This window comes from Dipteris shenzhenensis, chromosome 29, assembly GCF_047967505.1.
Source record: "Dipteris shenzhenensis isolate YYH24624 ecotype China chromosome 29, Dip_SZ_1.0, whole genome shotgun sequence".
Lineage (NCBI taxonomy): Eukaryota > Viridiplantae > Streptophyta > Polypodiopsida > Gleicheniales > Dipteridaceae > Dipteris > Dipteris shenzhenensis.
In genome coordinates, this window is record NC_141624.1 from 9,895,911 (window position 1) to 9,916,780 (window position 20,870).

Sequence of the window (20,870 nt, forward strand, 5' to 3'; positions counted from 1 at the left end):
GCAATGGGGAGGAAGAAGAAATGGATGGATGGGGGGAGGGCTAATGGAAGATTGGGATGAGGGATGGGGGTCCAATGGGAGAGGGGGAGTAATGGGAGCCAATGGGAGAGGGGATAAATGAAAAGCCAATAGGAGAGAGGGGAGGAATGGAAAGCCAATAGGAGAGGAGGAGGAAAACCTAATTTTTCTTATATATAGTCTTCCTTCTTCATTCATTCTCCCCTCATTTCATTCATTGAAGCAAGAAAGCAAGGACGATCAAGAGAGCAAGGAAGGAAGAGCAAGAAAGCAAGAAAGAGCAAACTTACAAACTTTTTCCAAGTACTTGCAAATTTTTTTGATTAATTCTTTTTCTAGATTTTTTTTTAAAATTTGAAGAGAGAGGAACTAGAGAGAGAGGTTCAGGGGAGGAGAAGAAGAGGATGGAGGGGCTGGAGGGAAGGGAGGAGGAAGGGAGGGAGAGGTTGGGGCTGAGTAGAGGGAGGAAAGGAGGAGGGAAGGGGGGCGGGGGGGGAAGGGGGGGACTAGGTCTCCCCTGGAGGGAGGAAGGGGGGAGAGGGAAGGGAGAGGAGAGGGAAGGGGGTGGGAGGGGCTGGCGGCCCCGGGGGAAGGGAGGGGGGGAGGAGGGGTGGGGAAAAGGGGGGGGAGGGACTGAGGGGGGGGCGAGGGGGCTGGGGGGTTGGTGGCCGTGGCCGCCAGCTCGGGAGCGGGGAGGGGGGTGGGTGGGGGGGAAGGGGGTGGGAGGGGTGAAGGGGGTGGAGGGCTGAGAGGGGGGTTGGGGGGGGCAGGGGGGGGCTAGCAGCCACGGCCACCAGCTCGAGGGCGGGGAGGGGGGTGGGTGGGGGGGAAGGGGGTGGGAGGGGTGAAGTGGGTGGGAGGGGTTGAGAGGGGGGGGTTGGCAGCCACAGCCGCCAGCTCGGGGGAAGGGGGGGTGGGGAAGAGGGGGGGAGGGCTGAGAGGGGAATGGGGGGCTGGGGTGCCGCGAAGGGGGGGTGGGGAAGAGGGGGGGGGAGAAGGGGGGAGAGGGGGCAGGGAAGGGGGGTGGCGGGGGTGAAGGGGGGGAGGGGGTGCGAGAGGGGGGGGGGCTGGGGGGCTGCGAAGGGGGGGGTCTCCTCATAGCAATGAGAGAGAAAAGTAGGGAGGGAAAGAAAGAGAGGGAGGGAGAGGGAGAGAGAGAGAGAGAAGAGAAGAGGGAGACTTAGGGAGAGAGAAAGAGAGAGAGAGAGAGAGAGAGAAAGAGAGAGAGGGAGAGAGAGGGAATGAAACTTCTCTGCTAGAAGACTAGGGAGGGAAAGAAAGAGAGGGAGGGAGAGGGAGAGAGAGAGAGAGAGAAGAGAAGAGGGAGACTTAGGGAGAGAGAAAGAGAGAGAGGGAGAGATAGAGAGAGAGAGAGAAAGAGAGAGAGAGAGAGAGAGAGAGAGAGAGAGAGAGAGAGAAAGAGAGAGAGGGAGAGAGAGGGAGGAATGAAACTTCTGTGCTAGAGGGAGGGAGAGGGAGAGAGAGAATAAGTGGGATGAGGATAGAGAGGAAAAAACAAGAGTTGTCAGAGAGAGAGAGAGAGAGATTAAGAGAGAGAATGAGGTGTCTTGACTATGGCTACAGAGAGATTTAGGAGTCGAGAGAGAGAGAGAGAAAGTAAAGAGAGTTTTATATATTTACATGTTTTATATTATACTTTTAAAAAATTATAAAAGAGTGAATTTATGGTTTGTTTTGAAGGTGAGATAATATTTTTATATATATTCATCTTTTAAATTGAAAAATGTTAACTTTTCTTTAGTTACTTGTTCTTCATTTATCTCACATGCAGGTTTAGCCTCTACATCACAACCCCTTCTTTTGCATATTTAAGCCTCTTAAACCCCAACACATTAAAAGGAACACAGAAAAAGAAATTATTTATTGCTTTTCTTCGCTTCGACGGTTGGTTTAGCATAGTTTAGCATAGATTAGATTGCCTTAGCGGAGAGACAATTCTCCAAGTTGCCAATCGAAGCCATGCTCAAATTTTTCTAACTAGTTCCTAATCGTTGTCAGTCCCTTCGCTCACATGCAGTTTAACACTCATAACATGCTATTAAATAAGACCTTTTACCATTTACCAAGAAGTTTATCAGTGGGCAGATTGCATGAGTAGATATCAGTGGATAGATTACATATACCAGTGGACAGATTACATGTCATGGGACATATTGGAGCTTGATGATTATTAGTTATTTTTATTGCATTTGTATAAATATTTAAGCTCCTTTATTGTCATAAAAACCCTTGTAAAGCCTTCTATGCTATTTTTTACATTTATTGTCATATGAAGCACCTTGTAATAAACCCGACCATCTCGACCATTCACTATTTAACGAGTATCAGTGGGATGCATAAGTGGATATCATGTGGGCTGCATAAGTGGATATCAGTGGAACAGTTTTTAGTGGATAGATTGCATCAGTTGGGTATCAGTGCACAGATATCAATGGATGGACAGATTACATGTCATCATGAAGATTGAAGCTTTATGACTAGAGGGCAAATCAATGGATGGACAGATTACATGTCTTCACGAAGATTGAAGCTTTATCACTAGATGACATTTTATATTACTTGTAAAGCTTTATTGGCTAATGTTTTTACATTTGTACAAATATTTAAGCCTTGTAAAGCCTTTTAGGCTATTTCCCACATTTATTGCCATATGAAGCCTTGTAAAGCCTTTTGGGCTATTTCCCACATTTATTGTATCAAGGGTCGTATATTGTACTTTACTTGTATGTATCTAAATTCTTCATTATCTTTTCTCGTAGGATTATGGAGCAATCAGCTAATGTGATGGCTATCCTATATGACTTTGAGATTAGAGAATGGGTTTTTGATGTCACTTTGAATTTCAAAGGAAAGGAATATAGCCCCAATGGCTTTTGTAGGTGGACTCGATATCACATGGGCAGAAGAGCTTGGTTTCTTCATCAAAAGGAAAAGAGACTCTTTCTACTTATGTCAAAAAGGGAGTTCAATGGTGTTGAAGATCCATGGGATGCTACTTTCTTCAAAAAAGATATGACTTCAAGCCTCGTGGTAGGCATAATTATAGAGCCAAAAGAGACCTTTGTGGATACTTTTACAAAGAGTTCAAATCCTGAAGTTGGCGGTCTTCATATTGTTTTGTCAAGGAGAGACTCAAAGACCTTTGTGATGCCTCCTCCTCAACCATCAAAGTTTCCAGAGCTGCAAAGTGCATTGGAGACTCTTTCATATACTTGGGAGCAATTTCCTAGTGTGGTGGCAAAAAGGATGCATGCAAAGATAATGTTTGAGTACTTTCAGGATGCACAATATGCTCCTCATATTCAAGGATCTTCAGATGAAGGAGATCAAAAAGCTCAGACTTCGATGCAAGGACAAGAAGAACCGGCACACTGTCACAAACGTGTAGAACATGAGCGCAAACTTCTAGAGAAAGAAATGGTGGATGTAACTAAGGATGATGAAACAAAAGCCTTGAGTGCATGGGAATTAAAAAAAATTGAAGAAGATCAAGGTCGATCCACTGTAGTTATGCTAGAAGCTCTTGCTAGCAAACCACAACGTGAAATGCAAAAGGCTAGTACTGCAAGAGCCACGGTTCCAAGCAGTAAAAAAAGACATCATCCCACTATAGAGAGAGATAATGTGATGAAAAACGGTTAAAAAAAAGAGAAAGATAAAGAAGACTCAGAACCCGAGGCTGAAGATGATCAGGATGAACTCACATCAATCAAAAATCTTAATCTGCGTCTTAATGAAGCAGTTACAGATGACGATGTGGGATATATCTGGGGTCAAAGGATGTGGTTTGTGAATGCCAAAGATGTGGAAGCTGCAGCTCTCTTTACTAATAGCCGAAGCCTTGATATATCCTATGCAATGCAAATATATGAGGCTTCTTGTGCCCAATAATGTTTTGTCCAACCAAAAATAGTTTTCTGGATCAAATAACATTTATAGGGCCTACACATTTCGAGGAAACCTTCAGTCGATTCTTTAAAGACACTCTTAAAAATATTCCACATGAACAAGGCAAAGAGGCACAAGGTGAGAATATGCTAAAGGAAGTAAAGAAGGAATTCCTCCTTCAATGCCAATTCCAGCCCATTGATGGTCAGCATTGGGCTTATGCTTGTAATCAGATCACAAGGGAAGCAAAGGAGGGCAAAAGACTGACTCCAGAACAATTTGCAAAGATAACTTTATTCTATTATTATCCTGCAACAATCTGTATATTCAAGCATGAGATCAAGTATTTGATTGAGTCTGAAAGACTTAATCATTATGTCCATGGAAAGAGTAAGATATCCTCAACATCAGAGGTCTTACAGAAGGCAAGGGTTATATGGACAACATTTGGTTCTCCAAATCTTGATTTGAAGCAAAAGGTCACAAAAGCAGACGCCGACACACTCACGAACTTCTATACTTCTTTGAGTGCAGTTGTGCCTAGGGGAACTCAAGAGCGAGAAGAAAGTATGACAAGCCTCAAGGTGGTGAGGGACAGATATGCCGACTACACTTCTATCATATTTCGTCCTGTTGAAGTGTTCAATGAGATGCTTGAAATGTGCATTGCTTGTGAGCGTGGACAGTTGACCTATGAAGCTCCTTTGTTTATCTCCGGCAAGTCAAAGGTAATGGATAAGAAGGAGTTGACGGCAAGGATGTGAAGACCTATAAAGTACTTACTTGATAAGTATGCATCCATGGCAGCATAAAAAATTTTAAAGACAGAATGGTTTTTTGGAAAAAAAGACAAAGACCACTGCATGGAAGAATGCATCAATGTACAGGTGAGGTGTGATGCAGTGCATAGTGCCATTAAGTATTTGCTGTTAGAGAAACAAATTCCACTTACTCATTGTAACATTGACTATAATGTGGTGAAGCATATAGCTTCTTTGTCAACACCCAAGGTAAAGCTATGGGCAAACAGGTGGATTAAAAAGAATGAAGATGGGTAAAAAATAGTAACCTCTTATATGAGAAAAGAAATCCCACAATAAGTGGTTGCATATGTGGAAAGATTAATCAGCGATATAAGAATGCCGACAGATATGCGCCAAAGCTTTCAATTCAATGTAGAGGTTACGGCAGAGTCTGGAAAGCTTGTGAACTTCAGGGGAGTCTCAGAAGATGACTTCTTCAAGAATGAGTTAGCATGGGATAAGCCACAACTATTCTTTATCAATGAAGTTTCTAGCGATGATATCCATAACTTCATTGATGGAATAGTATATACCACCATTAGCAAAGTGGCGATTTGCAACATTGTCATTTTTGTTGATAAAAAAGGCAAAGAAGCCATGCAGGTTACTCTAGAGCGAGCATATTCATCAGATTTGAAGATCTATAGTGGTGTTTATGCAGCAAAGAGAGGCAAGAGAGAATGTGGCATAGCGATTCAATCTCTTGAATCATTCTTTTTGTGTATGCGGAGTCCCAACTTTAATCACTCCTTACAAAAGAACATAAGAGGGAATTCAAATAATTTGAGATTGATGCTAGAAGAGCAAGATATTCCCAGGTCCATACATTATCAAAAAAACAACTATGGAAGTCCTGCAAAAAGTGGGAGTCTCTTGCTTACCATGATGGAGAATTTGCTACCGGCAGGTTGGGAGGTCACCTTGTGCGGGATGGGATATTTGTTTGAGGATCTCGTCAAAAATGGCAACTCCACAAATATTATTGAAAATAAGCATTTCATGGCTTATTTCCAGCTTCAAGCAGATCTAACCACAGGCTATGAAAAAGAGATAGACCACAAGGACACCGATGACATGGATGATTACCTTGAAGATCATAATGTCCCAGTTGATGATGATGAAAAGATGGACTTACATGACCCGTTCACAGAGAGGTTGGTGGATGAATACAAACATGATGATGCCTTCTTTGATAATTATGGCTCGCAGGGTTATGAAAAAAGGCCACTACGACAATACTTAGCGGTATGAACTCTCTATTTCTCAACTAAATATAATTTTTAAAATAAGATAAGATAATGAATCTAATCTCTCATATTTGTTTACAGGCAATAGAGGGAGAAGAAATGGATGAAGTCAATACAGAGGCACTCCCTTCTACTTCAACAATGCAATCACCTGTAAATTTGATTGAAGAATCAAATTTAGCTGCATTGGATAAAATGGAGAGCTCATTTGAAGTTAGGATCGTTTTGAAATGAGAACCTCAGTATTTGAGCTTTGGTAGAGAGGAGGTTTCAATCCTCTCCAATCCTTTAAAAGAGATTAATGACAATGTTATCTTGGCCATTCTTAGGTAACGTTTGTTTATTTATTGCTACTTTAATGAGCTAACATTTGTTTATTTATTCACAGTGTAGTTATATATCAGTTTCCTAGTGCAGAATGCAAATCAATTCTATGATCTAATGTTTGTTTATTTCTTGGTGCAGTGTAGTTATTTCTCAGCTTCCTAGTACAGTGCAGCATCATGTCTACATGCTCGATGCTCTCCTTTCTTCTATTCTTAGCTCTCCTCAAAAGACTATAGAAGATGTTTGTACTTGGTTAAGCCCTTTGAATTTAGATGGGGTGCGAGTCATCTTAATGCCTTATCATGAGGCGTAAGTATCAACTCTAACCTTATTTTTACTATTTCTTTGGCAAGTTTGTGTGTAAAACAATAATAATTTTTATTCTAGTCGTGTAGCTCACATTGGAGTCTGATCTTCTGGGACCTTGAACTCAACCATTTATGGTTTGTAAATTCAATAGAAGGCTATCATGCCAACTCCCCAAGGTAATTATTCTCTTAATATTTTTTATACTTTCTTATTTTGTATCTTATGATCATGACATATTAATATATTTAATATGTCATGATGGACAATGCTGCATATCGGCTAGTATCTGTTGTCAGAACAACCACGGAGCAACAAGATCAAGTAGAATTCAAAAGACGTCTGCCAGTGGAGCAAAAAGATGGACACAGCTATCGGTGGAGAGTTGCCTACAACTGCATATTGTTTCTTAGAGAGATTTTTGATTTGGAGTTACCAGTCAAAATGGAATCATATACAAAAGCCGATCTGCTAGCATTTCGGGCTGAGAGTATTCAACGTCTAATTACTACCATTAGGAAACAACCTGAAAATATGACTACATTGCAGCATGTATAAAACCTTATCTTTATAGTTATATGCTTGTTCAAGCCTTTAATTGGGATGTGTAGATCTCATAACTTTTTTATATTTTCCTCCAAGAGGAGAAGAGATTGAGTCTAATGAAAGCATGCTATCTTTATACTTCTATGATTATTTAAACCATTATTTTTATTTGGGATGTGTAAATCTCATAACTTTTTAAATTTTTCCTCCAACCACGTGGCCACTTCTCAGTTGCTGAATGATATGTTTGTGCGAAGCCCGTGTGTGAAAGTGTTTAAGCGCAAGATCCGGAGATCTAGTCGTAGCCACTATACCCATTCATGAATGAGTACATCTCGTGGCCCACCACTTGGTCTACTATAGTAGAGGGATTGGAAATGGATCTAGTATCCTTTGAGCATTGAGCTTTCTATAGTTGCCACACAGCCGAAGCTTCTTATTCTTCTTGGACACCACCATGATCAGGAATAGCCAATTTCTTTGATCAATTGCCTCTCAATTGCATATATGAATCTTGCTCTTGATTAGTTGGCTAAGCTTGGATTTGTCCTACTTGGCATAATTGGGGTTCTTGTGTTAGTGGACGAGCTTGGTATTGGGTATCAAGGGAATCCAATTTTGACAATTCTCAAGTGGAACACCTACAAATCGGTGTCGCTCCAAGAAAATGCATCCTTCAATTGTACACACAAAATTTGATTTCTTACAATTGAGAAGTAGACATATTCTTGCTTACTTGCATGTGTGTGGCTCCTTGTTTGTACCCAATTCAAGTGGCTAGGTTGGTTTAGCCATCTTGGGATCTCCTAGCTCGCGTTCTCCTATGATATCACAAAAATGCTTCGGGTAAAGATGTCTATTCTTCAAGCTTGTCTTCCTACATCTTGTGCTTGAGTTCTATTGCCACCTATAAAATATCCACACACCAAGCATGATCGTAAGGCTCTCCACCTTCTCAAAACAAATTATGTCTGTTCGCCTAGACTTCATGGAGGTTTGAATATTCTTGATTCTCACACTCATTTACTCATCCACAAGGCTATACTTTTGTCCACCTTTTTGGAGTTCCAACTATTTCTAATGTGATATTTGTTTACTTTTCTTACCATATTCAGGACTATTCGTTCTCTTCTCGATTGCTTCAAGATTGATAGTAGCTTCTAGATTATGTCCACTTGTCTAGTAGACCTCCAAATCCTAGAAACACACTTCGATTGCAGAGTTTTCACTAGAGTTGAATCTTTCATATTCTCTTGCAACCTCTCAAGGCATATTTATTACACCACTTGGGAATTTCTTTAGTGGCAAATGTAGTGGATGATCGAGGTTATACACTTTTCTTTCCACAAGCTAAGAGACTACTATTTAGAGCTACATCACAGACTTACTTGTTGTAACCTTGTTGCAACCTCTTCATCTTGTCTCGTCTATTTTCTACTCTCCCCTTACTCAATTGGCGATTTGATAGTGAGACTCTAGGTTACTCCTTTTCATTTGCATATCTTTGATAGTGAGACTCTAGGTTACTCTCCCCTTACTCGATTGGCGATTTGATAGTGAGACTCTAGGTTACTCCTTTTCATTTGATAGTGAGACTCTAGGTTACTCCTTTTCATTTGACAGTGAGTCTATGGAAGTAGGAAGGCATATCACTTCCTACTTCCATAGACTTGGATTCAAGGTTACAACAATCACTTTTGACATTTGAATAAGTCCCTCTCTTGGTGGAGAACAACTCTTCGACGCATCTAAAACATCTAACTCCCTTTGAAGAAAAGAGCCTTTCTATGGCGTCGTTTGGTTGGGGCTTTACCGGTGGGATCCAAACTCATTGCTTCCTCGACTTGGCCCACTTGCTCTCATGCAAGAGAGAGGGTCTTGCATCTGATTTGGACCTGTCCTTTTGCACGACATTTATTTTTTCATTTGATGACAAGGCTTTGAGTTCTTTTCCCATCCACTTCCTTCGGATAGCAGTTTGGTTGTTTGGAAGATATGCTTCTATCTCGAAGTATCATCATTTCTTTTGTGGATGTTGCTATTGATCATTGTATTGTCATCGTACCATTCGACTATATGAGCACTCTTCAGTGAACGTCTTCCCATACTTTCGAGCTCCTTTGCTTCGGCTTTACAAGATGCTTAATCCTTTGGGACCTCTCTCAAGCCCAGCTGGAAGTTTTTTACTACTGCTTTAATTATTAGTAGCTATCCCTCTCTAGGACAACTATGAATATAAACGCTTTCTTAATGCAAAATTTCTTTTACAAAAACAAGTGTGTTTGTGTATGTGCGTGTCCACAATGCACACATACATGCAAGTGGATGCAAAAAGGTGCAACCTGCAAGCTGATACAGAGACCTTGCATAACATGCAGAGGCATACACACGGACTCACACCAACACACACGCGCTAACACCCACAAACATGTGCATCCACCTTCCCATAGATACAAAAAGGGTGTGTATATAAGATATATATCTAACATCAACAGAATCATAGATAAGTGCATCGTGCTTTGGAATAATGAAAATATTATGATGTCATTGCTGCAACTCATAAAACCTCTTGAAGAAGAGAACTGTCATCAATTAGGCCAGATCAAAGCTAGAATATCTCCCGTCAAAACCCAAAAAAACGTCTTATCAATTGTCTCACACGCGCCCCAGCCCCCCAACAAAAGAATAATGCCAACGCATGCATCTATATGCACAATGATGCCGAAATGTCACATGTATAAAATTTACTGACTGTTCAAGGCATATCAAGTGTGTTAGAAATATAGCTTTGGGAGTAAAATATGAGAATCAACACTTTGTCAGAGTCTCAAAAGTGAGAGATACATTGCACATTGAATTCATGACAACACACAAAGGAGATCACCTTAGGAATTTCCATCATAAATATAACTTTATTGGTACAAGCACTTGCTATTATCACTTTTTATGCGCTCCAAAAGAGCATTCAATTAACGGAAACATACACACCAATTATACTTCATGAGATATTTAACCAGCACTCCCAAAACTTAAATGCTCTTTTGCATTCTCGGATAGAATTGAACATTTTTGATACCCAAAAACTGGCTGCCCATCTTAATTGATGTTGTCCACATTCTTAAAAAGCTGGTTCCTGGGAGTGAATGACCAAAAGCATACAGTCAGAACATGACGACTTGTCAAAAATGAGATCTTTCACATGAAAAGTGTGAAGGCCTGCAAAGGTCTGTAAATATTGACACCAAGCACATTACTGATTGTCACACAACATTATATCGTAGTTTACTTTTTATAAACAGAAAGCAATAATATCCTAAAGGAAGATGAAACTAGTAATCATTTTTGACACCAGCATGTCTCTGTTGCAGTTACACTTCTGGGTAGTGTGTTGACACTCCACAATCAACGTCCAACATGTGATACACATTACGTTTAGGAGTCCAAGATCTAGAACACCTTGCAAGGTGGAGTAGGACTAGTGTATTGTGCCTGGGGCACCCTATTATAGATGGTCTCTCCAGAGGGGCACCACGACACATGTCAAACATAAAAAGTCGGTTCAAAGCCATTGAACCCAAACATATGGACTCAAAGGTGACTATGGGAGAGAACTAGACATGTCCTCTGAAAGGGCATAGGGAGTATTCCTTTCATCGCCAACTCAAGAACTGAGAAGGTAATCTCTCAAGAACTGCATGCTTGATCTTTGCAAGAATTTCCTTTCTACGAGTCAGATGACCAGGAACAGGATGAAGGTCTAGTTCAATGATCAGGAAGTATTGCTCGGATGAAAGGAGACTCCAATGTTTTAGGCACAAGGAGTTGATGAAGATGGTTTGTACCTGATCAATACGTGATAGTCCAAGGTGACAAAGACAGCTCCAGACTGTGGCATGAGAGGTTTGGTCATGGCAACTATGATATCTTGTTAAAGATGCAAAGGGACGAATGATGGACGGACTTCCACCAATAGTAGGTGTGAAAGAAGTATGTGAGGCTTGCTTGGACTGCAAGCAATGTGGGGAACCATTCGGAGGAGGCCACATCCAGGGTCAAGTAAATGCCCCAGTCCCTTTGCTAGGCACATAGTCTGGCAGACCTTGCACAGCAGCCCATGTGGTAGTGTTCAATGCTTGCATGTGGATGTCAATCTTCACCTAGATATGCCCATGCGGTATCTTCTTCTCATGCCCACGTCTATTATTCCAACATATCTTGGGGTAAGTGCCTCTCCTTCCAATCCTTCATTAGGAATCACTTCAACACCTCAAGACAATACTTCTCTTGAGAACTGAAGGTATGGCCATGCTTCAACCATACTTCTATAACAAGGAAATAATTGAGCACCCCTACATCTGCAATTTCAAACTCCTGCATGACAAGACCTTTGACCTCCCAATCTTTCACCTATAACCACCTGAAATAATTAAATAATGAACATTAAGAAGCGGTATAGGCTGGCATCTAATGGACTAGTTACATGACAATCCAATCTCATAAAATCAATTCCTTGGTATCATGCCCTAGGGGCTTGTTTTATCCCGTATACTGTCCTCTGGAGCTTGCAAAATTTTGTTCGATAACGAAAACCCTATGGCTGCTCCACATAGACTTTCTCCTGTAGACTCCATCCAAGGATGAAGACTTCACATCCATCTAGAAAATGGCCACTTATGATGGGCAACCAAAGCTATCACCGTCTCATTGCTTGTCATTATGGTTGTAGGGGCAAAGGTATGAAGCCAACAGACTCATCACGTTTGTGTGAGAATTTTCTTGTCGTTATCTTGTCCTCATTATCATTTGAATTGTCCCCTTTTGAGTTGTTGTCTTTCCCTTTGGGGAGGAGGCCTTGTTACCATCTTTGTCGTCTTGCTTTACCATGGTTCCTCTTGTAGCCATAAGGGCCCAAGCTCTTTGAAGGTGAAAGGCTGTCTGCATTCCACATTTATGCTTGTTACCAACCCCTTGAAGCTTCTAGAAAGCAATCTTGACACAAACATGTTAGAAAAGATCATTGACCAACCTATGAGCCCCCATATGAGGACACCAAGGCAATGCATCTATAGGTAGGTCAGGGTAGCAGACAGCAGATTAGGGTTTGCACACAGCAACCTTTGTTAGAAAAAAAGTGGGAAGCACTGCTCTTTGGGCACGATTTTGGGACTGACTAGGTCAAACCAACCTGCTGGTTGGGTCAAAGGGCCAGACTGGGTCGGGTCAACAGACCAGACCAGGCCGGCTGGTTGGCTGGCTGGGGCAGACCCAGTCGGTGAGTTTATTCACTGAAGCCCTTTCAAATGCACGCAGGAGTGAAATTTCTGGAGCATCTGTTCCTTCATCCATACCTCAGTTTTGAGGAGTCCTCCTTGACTGTATTTTGCCTAGCACCCTGCTGGAGCATCACTTCCTTCATCCATACCTCAGGTTTGAGCAGTCCTCCTTGACTGTATTTTGCCCAGCACCCTGCTGGATGTTTGTTGCTTCACCCTGAAGCAGTTCAGCCACTTTCCTGGTGACCTAAAGCTGAGTATATTTTGGAGATTCCTTTGCTACTCTATTTCCTGTTTTATTTACAGTTTGTGGGTTCAGCACAAGCACATACTTCAGCTCCTGAAACTCTGACATGGTATCAAATCCTCATCAGCAACTCTCATGATACCCCTCAGCCCTGAAGGGATAAAGAAGAGCCAAATTTTTAAGCAAGCCAATTTGGAGGATAGGGAAGTGAGGGAACATGGGATGAGAAATAGGATGAGAGAGGGCAATAAGGAGAATAGTGAAGGAGTGAATTTTTTTAATCATAAACAATAAACACAAATACAATAGCCTTGAGAGAGTTAGAGATGAATAACACTTTGATTAGGGTTTGTGCCCTCCTAAGCCTTTCACATCCTGGAATTCTGGAAAGCTCGACGGAATCAATTATGCCCTCTAGAAGATGGAGATCTGGAGCCACCTTGTGGCGATGATAATTTGGCACATCGTGACACATGAAAGGGAAATCAAAGGGCAAGCCTTCAAGGGTAGGCCACATTCTGATGGAGACTCCTAGGATGACGAGTCTATTGTGAGAAGCTAGAGCAATTTGCCAAAGATTGAGTTGAAGGTAGCATACAGGTCAATAGAAGCTGCCAATGTCATCACATAGGATATCTAGGTGAAATCGTTGAAAGTTCTCATGACTTGCAATGACCAATGGAAAAGACCATTGGCACGTTGACAATCGAGCCTCAAAACACATGAAGCAATGGTTCAAGAACCTTGCTGGCCGGTTCTGCCTGATCAAAGCCATTTGGAGCATCCCCTACCCCTTCCTCTACCTTGTTGAGGAGAAGTGACAGGTGCAACCACAGTCTCTCGCCACGTCTCATCTCCGTTGACATAATCCCATAAGTGTTTGCCAACTAAGATATTGCGAACCATAAAACTCCATAAGAAGTAGTTGGTACCATCCAACTTATCCTCCTGTGTGAAGACACCAAAAACCTCATTGGGGTTGTTCTGAGCCATATCTGCCAGATTAAACAAAAAATGCAGCAAATCTGACAAGTGAAATCCCTTCCTGGGATCAAAGATGCACAACCAAAGTCTGCAAAAAATCTTCCCAAAATGACAGCTTGCTGTCATAGCCTATCAAAGGCTTAAAATGCACCAGAATGCTTTGCAGATGCCCAAAATCTGCACAATCTGTCTGCAAAAATTGGCAAATGTCTGCAATGTGACTCAATTTGAGTCCAAAATTGCCTGCAAAACTCCCAAATTGTCTGTCCACTGCCAAATTGCATCCAAAATACAAAAGCCCCAAATTTTTGCGAGAAATTGCAACTGAAAGAGGGCAAATTGACCAAAACCCCCAAATTTTGCAATCGTCTCCAAAAGCCCCAATTTTTGCTGCAAAATTGCAAGCAAAAACCAAAAGCGCCAAATTTTGGGGAGAAATTGAGCTGAAATTGGGGCAAATTCACGAAAAGCCCCAAATTCTGCAAAATGCCCAATTCATAGACTGTGTTCAAATCTACCCACAAATCTGCTTGAATCTCAGCCAAACACTGGTTGCAAATGCAAAATGCAACTGGCTGGTCTAAAATGCCATTGATTGCTTTGTGCAATCACTGCAAAAATGGCATCAACCAATCACTGCAATCACTGGAATGCACTCTCAATCTGAAACTGCACATCCGCGAGTGCCCAAAAGCATTCACAACTGCCAAGAATCTACAAATCCCCCAAATGTGCCAACAAAAATAACATTTACGCCAAGGAAATGCACAGAATGCAATGTACATGTACAAACACCACCAGCAGGCTGTACAGACAGCAACAACCTCTTTGGACGGGCAGGTAGGACAGGACCGTACAAAATGTACGGCACTATTTATGTACACGTGTGGTATGACAAAATTGGCAGAGCAAGTCCGGACTGTAGTACGGAAATGTCCAGAAGGTCACTTATACGGGAATGCACGACGCAGGAGTACCGTACGATTTGTACAGAGCTTTGTATACGGGCAACACCCTACAAATGTACGAACAGCTGTGCGGGAGCTCTGTGTACGGCGCATGTATATTGTGCTGCAGGCAACGTACGGAATCATTCCGTACTGACTATACGGGCTGATGGTGCGACTGTAAGGGCTGCTAGTTGATAACGGCCTACAACTAGTAGTAGATGGCAAGCAACAGCAGTTGGTCCGAGAGCTGGTCCTGCTCTGATACCAAATGTGAGAAATGAACAGGCAAGCAGGATGCAAGAGAGTTGGAGAGCAAAACGTAGAGTGTGTAATAGATAAGATAGAAAGATACAAGAGTGGAGTGGTTAAAAATGGATTAGTTTTGAGTTGAAAAACTGGACAGTTTCAACAGTCCAAGAGAACCGTTATGCTTCTTCAAGCCAGACAGGCACAAACGCCACAAAAGTCTAGGGGACGAGCATTTTTCGAGCGAAATCTTCCAAGCGTCCGAGAGAAGGAAAAAAAAAGCATCCAACCATGTAAAAATATGGCAAAAATAGATCGAAACAAAATCTAGTTTTACTTAGAAACATGCAAAGTATTATAGCAATGCCTATTTTATACACAAATCTTTACATGAATCTTTGAAAATTGTGAGTAACATAATGGGATGGCTTTTTAAGAAACCCACATGTAGAGTAGACTTCTCTATGAAAATTCCCTTATGATCCTTCTTACGACTTTTAGTTAATAGGGGGTGACATTGAAAACCCTCTCTCAACCTAGCCTGTGAAAGGGTTTATCCAAAGAAACCTCGTTGAATTAAGCCATCAAAGTAGTTTAGCCAACGAAATCCCTTTGAAGTAAGTCTTCCAAGGTAGTTTCGTCAGCAAAACTATCATGGACAGTACTTTTAAAAGTGGCATAACTTTCACATCCAATGTCCTAATATAGTCATTCAGCCACTCAAATTGATCGGAAAACTCCTTTTTAAAATATTGCATGTATAGTATTAAATATTACAGATATATAAGCGCAAGTTAATACTTATTTATAGTAATTTAAACTTCTTTAGAAACATATCCATAAATATCTTGTTATCTATGCTATTAAAATACTAGAAAGCTCTTGTCATATTGATATAAATGTGTTTAATAAGTAATTATGTATGTATAATGTTATGCTCTAGCCGGGATAGCATGACCTCGGATAGATCGGTGGGCATTTTCTCTTAGATGACCAACTTTTGTAATAGTTAATGTGCGTAATTGAAATGGTCAAGAGAAGTAACTGCCAAGGTCCTAGGTGAGGGCGGAATGGCATTGACTAGATAGTTCTGAGTGCTAAGGCCTAGGTGCACCTAAATGTGCAATAATGCCAAGGGGCAAGTGGTTTTTAATGTGCCCCAAGAGAGGGGTAAAAAGGTGCACCAAGTGGAGAGGCTATAATGATGACATTTAGCAAGGAGAACTATCTAGGGAATTGAGGGTCTCATGGATAAGTATGAAGGAAAATAACGAAGGAATATACGTATCTGACGATTTACTATCCTTGAGAATTTGGCTGGGTGGAAAAATCGTATGCCATCGCCCGTGAGTTGTATCCACGTATGGAATAGAGCTTCGTAAATTAGAGATAGTGTTTTTGACAATTGGTATCAGAGCTCAGGATCAAGCCCTTTCTTAAGGGGCTGACAATCCAGGACAAAGCCTAGTGCTTGGAAGGTGTGCGTTGTTTTCAATTGTCCGGGAAGTGCTACGCAAGATAATCACTAGGTTGACGGGCAAGACACAGAATCCTGCAACCAGCGACGAGCTCCGTGAAGGTCACAAAGCGTGGTCATGAGGTGTTTGCAGCCGACGAAAGCCGTGTTCTTTCTGAGAACAGGCTCTGATATTGCGAGGTCACAGAAGAACTAAAGAGCCGTCGCAAATTCCAGACTTGACATGGCATCAAAGATGGACGGAACTGATCGGCGCTAGGTGAGGCTAGGTAGAGATCGATGGAAAGCTGACGTGCTGAATGGGAAAATGGCCACCGTGGCCTACGAAGCCTGTGCGTGAAGGGACTAGGTGGACGGACAGCAGGCGGCAAAGATATCGCGACTGGTCGAGGGGGATAAGCCGTCCAAGAGAGGGGTAAAAGAAAGCAAGCTCGAAGCAACCGCCGACACCCCTGCGTGCGCAAATAAAGGGCGACTCTGGAGATGCAGTAACCGCTATTGAAGAGATCAACCACTGAGCAGAATTGCGACGTGCATAATTCAAAGTGATGCCAGCACCTGTGTGACTTTGTTGAGAGCATAGGAGAGAGAAAAGCTTAGGCTGGGCCTAACCTTTGGTATCACGTAAGACAGCGCAAAGGTGACGTGATCCGTCGAATCGTTTGAAGAGGAGAAATCGGGGAGCCCTTTCTTTCATATGTCCTGTTATTTCTGCACCGTCGAAAAGAAAAGAAAAAAACCCAGGAAAGCAGAACAGAAGTGAAGGGTGCATATATTGGTTATTTGGGTTTTAGATAAGACTGAAAAAAAAAAATTCCCATCTTCCATTGTGAAACTGTGGAGGTAGAAGGGCAGAATTCAAGGGTGAATCCTAGTGAGTCTAGAGTGCAGTCTACACAACAGATGTCACATCATGCAGCACCTACATTCATTGGTAGGATTTCGATATTAGAGGATGCTTTACAGCAGATTATGAACCAACAGCTTCAAGTGAATGCTGGTCAAAATGAGATCAGGGAGATGGTGCAAACCTTGTCGGCTAGACCGTCTAGAACTGATAAGGGCAAAGCTCCAGCAGAGCCAGAGCCCAGTATACATTCCTTAGAGCGCGCAAGGGTCAAAGTGCCCAATATCGCTAATTATAGACCGGAGAAGTACGCTGGTCGGATGACCGAGCGCAGCTCTGATGTGATCGAGGTTTGGTTACACAAGTGGGAAGAAGCCTTCGCCATTTGTGAGACTAGATCCGATCTAAAGAAAATCCGCGAGGCCACACACCTGTTTATTGAGGCAGCGGACAGATGGTGGATAAAGCAACAGAAGGATCAAGTTGCTCCAACCACCTGGGAACGGTTTAAAGCTGAATTCAAGAAACACTTTCTCCCACCTGATGAAGAATCCCGAGCTTGGGATGCTTATAGAAATCTTCGTCAGAGGAGCTTGTCAGTGGCAGAGTACACTGACAAATTCAGGGAATGTGTCATGAAAATAACAGACCCTCTCCCTATGTCGGTTCAGTTAAAGAACTATATCTATGGACTGAACGACAAGATCAAAATGGAAGTTCGGGCTAAATATGTGACTACACTAGATGAATCTATAGCAGTAGCCCTGAACTATGAGGATGCCTTCTCAGAGGTTAGTACCTTGTTTGTTAGTACCTTCTCAGAGGTTAGTACCTTGTTTGTTATGTGTGTCTGTTGCTAAGTTAGTGACGAGTGCACCTGATAACATCCTATCTAAGCCCGCAGCAACGGGGTATACGGCCTTTAATGATACGGAGTTAATTAAAATGAAAGGGCAAGTGGCCAGTCATGATGTCATTGTGTTGTTTGACTCGGCGTCAACTCACAATGTGATTAACTCCAAGCTCGTGAAGAGGCTGAAATTAAAGACAAGTCCATCTGACTATGCGTATACAGTCAGGATGGCCGATGGAAGTTCAACTGAAGTATGGGACCAAAGGGTTACCCAGTTGGAGCTTCGGATTCAGGACTATGCTGAGAAGCTTGATTTTGAAATGACCAAGCTTGCTCATGCAGATATAGCCCTGGGTATGGCATGGCATTCTAAGAAGAATCCAGCCATTGATTGGAAAAAGCACGTATATCAGTTCAAGATGAATGATGTGCTTTATGTATTGCGAGGTGAAAAAGATATACCTCAGGGACCGTTGGTTTCCGTGATGGAAATCAGAAAGGCTCAAGTAGAGTTTTTATTCCTTTGCACAGCATCGGTAGAGCCGGTGGATGAGTCTTCGGCTAGCACTGATGTTACGCAAAGTGGTGAGATGGCCAAGCTGGCTAATCTTATAACAGAGGAGTTCTCTGGATGTTTTAGGGATGAACTACCTTATGGGTTACCTCCAGAGCGGAAAGTTCAACATAAGATTGAACTGATCCCGGGGGTAGAACCTGTAAATAGACCTCCCTATAGAATGAGTTTTGCTGAAGAGGCGGAGGTGCGTAGACAACTGGAAGAATACCTCAAGTTGGGGCAGATTCAACCAAGTTTCTCACCTTTTGCTTCGCCAGTGATATTAAAGAAGAAAAAGGATGATACGTTTCGCCTCTGTATAGATTACAGAGCATTGAATAATATCACTGTTAAGCACAGGTATCCGATGGCTCGGATTGATGATTTGCTAGATGCATTACATGGAGCCGTGATTTTCAGTAAGATAGATCTTAAGTGTGGCTACCATCAAATCCGGATTAGAGCCGAGGATGTGCATAAAACCGCTTTTAGAAGCAGGTTTGGTCATTATGAGTTTTTGGTAATGCCCTTCGGACTTACCAATGCTCCAGCGACCTTCGTCATGCTTATGAACGATTTACTACGTCCGTATATCGGAAAGTTCGTAGTACATTTCATTGACGATATCCTGATATTCAGTAAAAGTATTACTGAACATCGTGAACACTTAAGAGTAGTGTTCAGTACTTTGAGGAAAGCCAGTCTCTATGTAAATAAAAAGAAAACTATACTGTGTATGGTTAGGCTTTAATACTTAGGGTTCATTATTACTCCACAGGGGGTAGAAATGGATCCGAAGAAAGTGGCTGCGATACTAACTTGGCCAATCCCTCAGAGTCTGACCGCGTTGCGATCATTCTTGGGATTTGTCCAGTTTTATAGAAGGCATATCAAAGGATATTCCGGAATAGTATCGCCATTGACTGATCTGACCTCAGATAAAGTACCTTTTATTTGGGGACAGAATCAACAGGAAAGTTTTAACACCATAAAACAAGCTGTGGTCTCAGGACCGGTGTTAAAAATAGTTGATCCCCAGAAACCGTTTTTCCTAGAAACCGATGCAAGTGGCATTGCGATAGGAGCAGTCCTCCTTCAAGAGGGAAGGCCAGTAGCCTTTGAAAGCAAGAAGCTTTCTCCCTCTCAAAGGAATTGGCCAACTCATGAATTGGAGTTGTATGCTGTTATCCATGCTTTGAAAACATGGAGGCATTATCTGTATGGTTCAGAGTTTTATGTGGATGTAGATCATGATACTCTGAAACATTTTTGTAAACAACCTGACTTAAGGGGCCGCCAAGCTAGGTGGGCAGAGCTCATGCAAGAGTTTAATTTGACGATTCGGTACCGAAGAGGAAAAGACAATAAGATGGCTGATGCATTGTCTCGCATTATGCACAACCTGAGTTTCACGGTATTAGAGAGTGCTCTAATGACCGAGATCAGAGAAACTCAAAAGGTGGACGAGTTTGTCTAGAGCTTATGGCCTAAGGCTCATGTGTTAAAACCCGGGGAAAGTGAAAAGGATGACCTGGCATCTAGAAAAGGACAAACTTATGCAAGATATACCATAAGGGATGGTATGCTAGTTAGAAATGGCAAGGTTGTAGTACTTGGTCAAAATGATCTCAGGCAGAGAGTCATTCGACAGTGCCATGATAGCCCGTGTGCGGGACATCCAGGTGTCGAGAAGACCTATGATCTCGTAAAGCGAGATTTCTTTTGGCCAAAGATGAAAAAGCATATTCATGAATATGTGACACGGTGTTTCTCGTGTCAGGTAAGTAAGGCCGAGCGGGTGAAGCCACCCGGACTTTTACAGCCCTTGGAGATACCACTAAGTAAGTGGGAGAGCATTTCCATGGACTTTATTGTAGGACTACCTGCAACACAAGGAGGATATAATTCTATCCTTGTGGTGGTTGATCGTCTAACCAAGATGGCTCACTTCATTCCGACTAAAGAGTCTGTTAGTGCCCCGCAAGTGGCGGATTTGTTCATTAGACATATATTTCGTCTGCATGGATTGCCTAGATCCATAGTGTCAGACAGAGATGTCAGATTTACCGGTCATTTTTGGACAGCAGTATTTGAGACACTAAGGACTGAGTTGGGAATGAGTAGTGGGGATCATCCTGAGACGGATGGTCAGACGGAGAGAGTCAACCAGACTTTAGAGAACATGCTGAGGGCATATGTGTCATTGAGGCAACATACATGGGACAAGTGGTTGCCATTGTTGGAGTTTGCCTACAATGATAGGAAACATTCCTCTACCGGG

General features: G+C 42.3%; 1 protein-coding gene across 2 annotated transcripts in view; it reads right to left on the minus strand.

Moving 5' to 3' along the window:
• Positions 1 to 9,871: 9,871 nt before the first annotated feature.
• Positions 9,872 to 20,870, minus strand: part of LOC147882415 (uncharacterized) — a 31,624-nt gene continuing 20,625 nt past the window's right edge. For both annotated transcript variants that reach the window (XM_087400891.1, XM_087400890.1), the window contains one exon: positions 9,872 to 10,289. Coding sequence is in view for 1 of the 2 variants with exons in the window: in XM_087400890.1 (XP_087257016.1) it covers positions 10,253 to 10,289 (37 nt within the window). In the remaining variant the exon portion in view is untranslated. The remainder of the gene's footprint in view (positions 10,290 to 20,870) is intronic.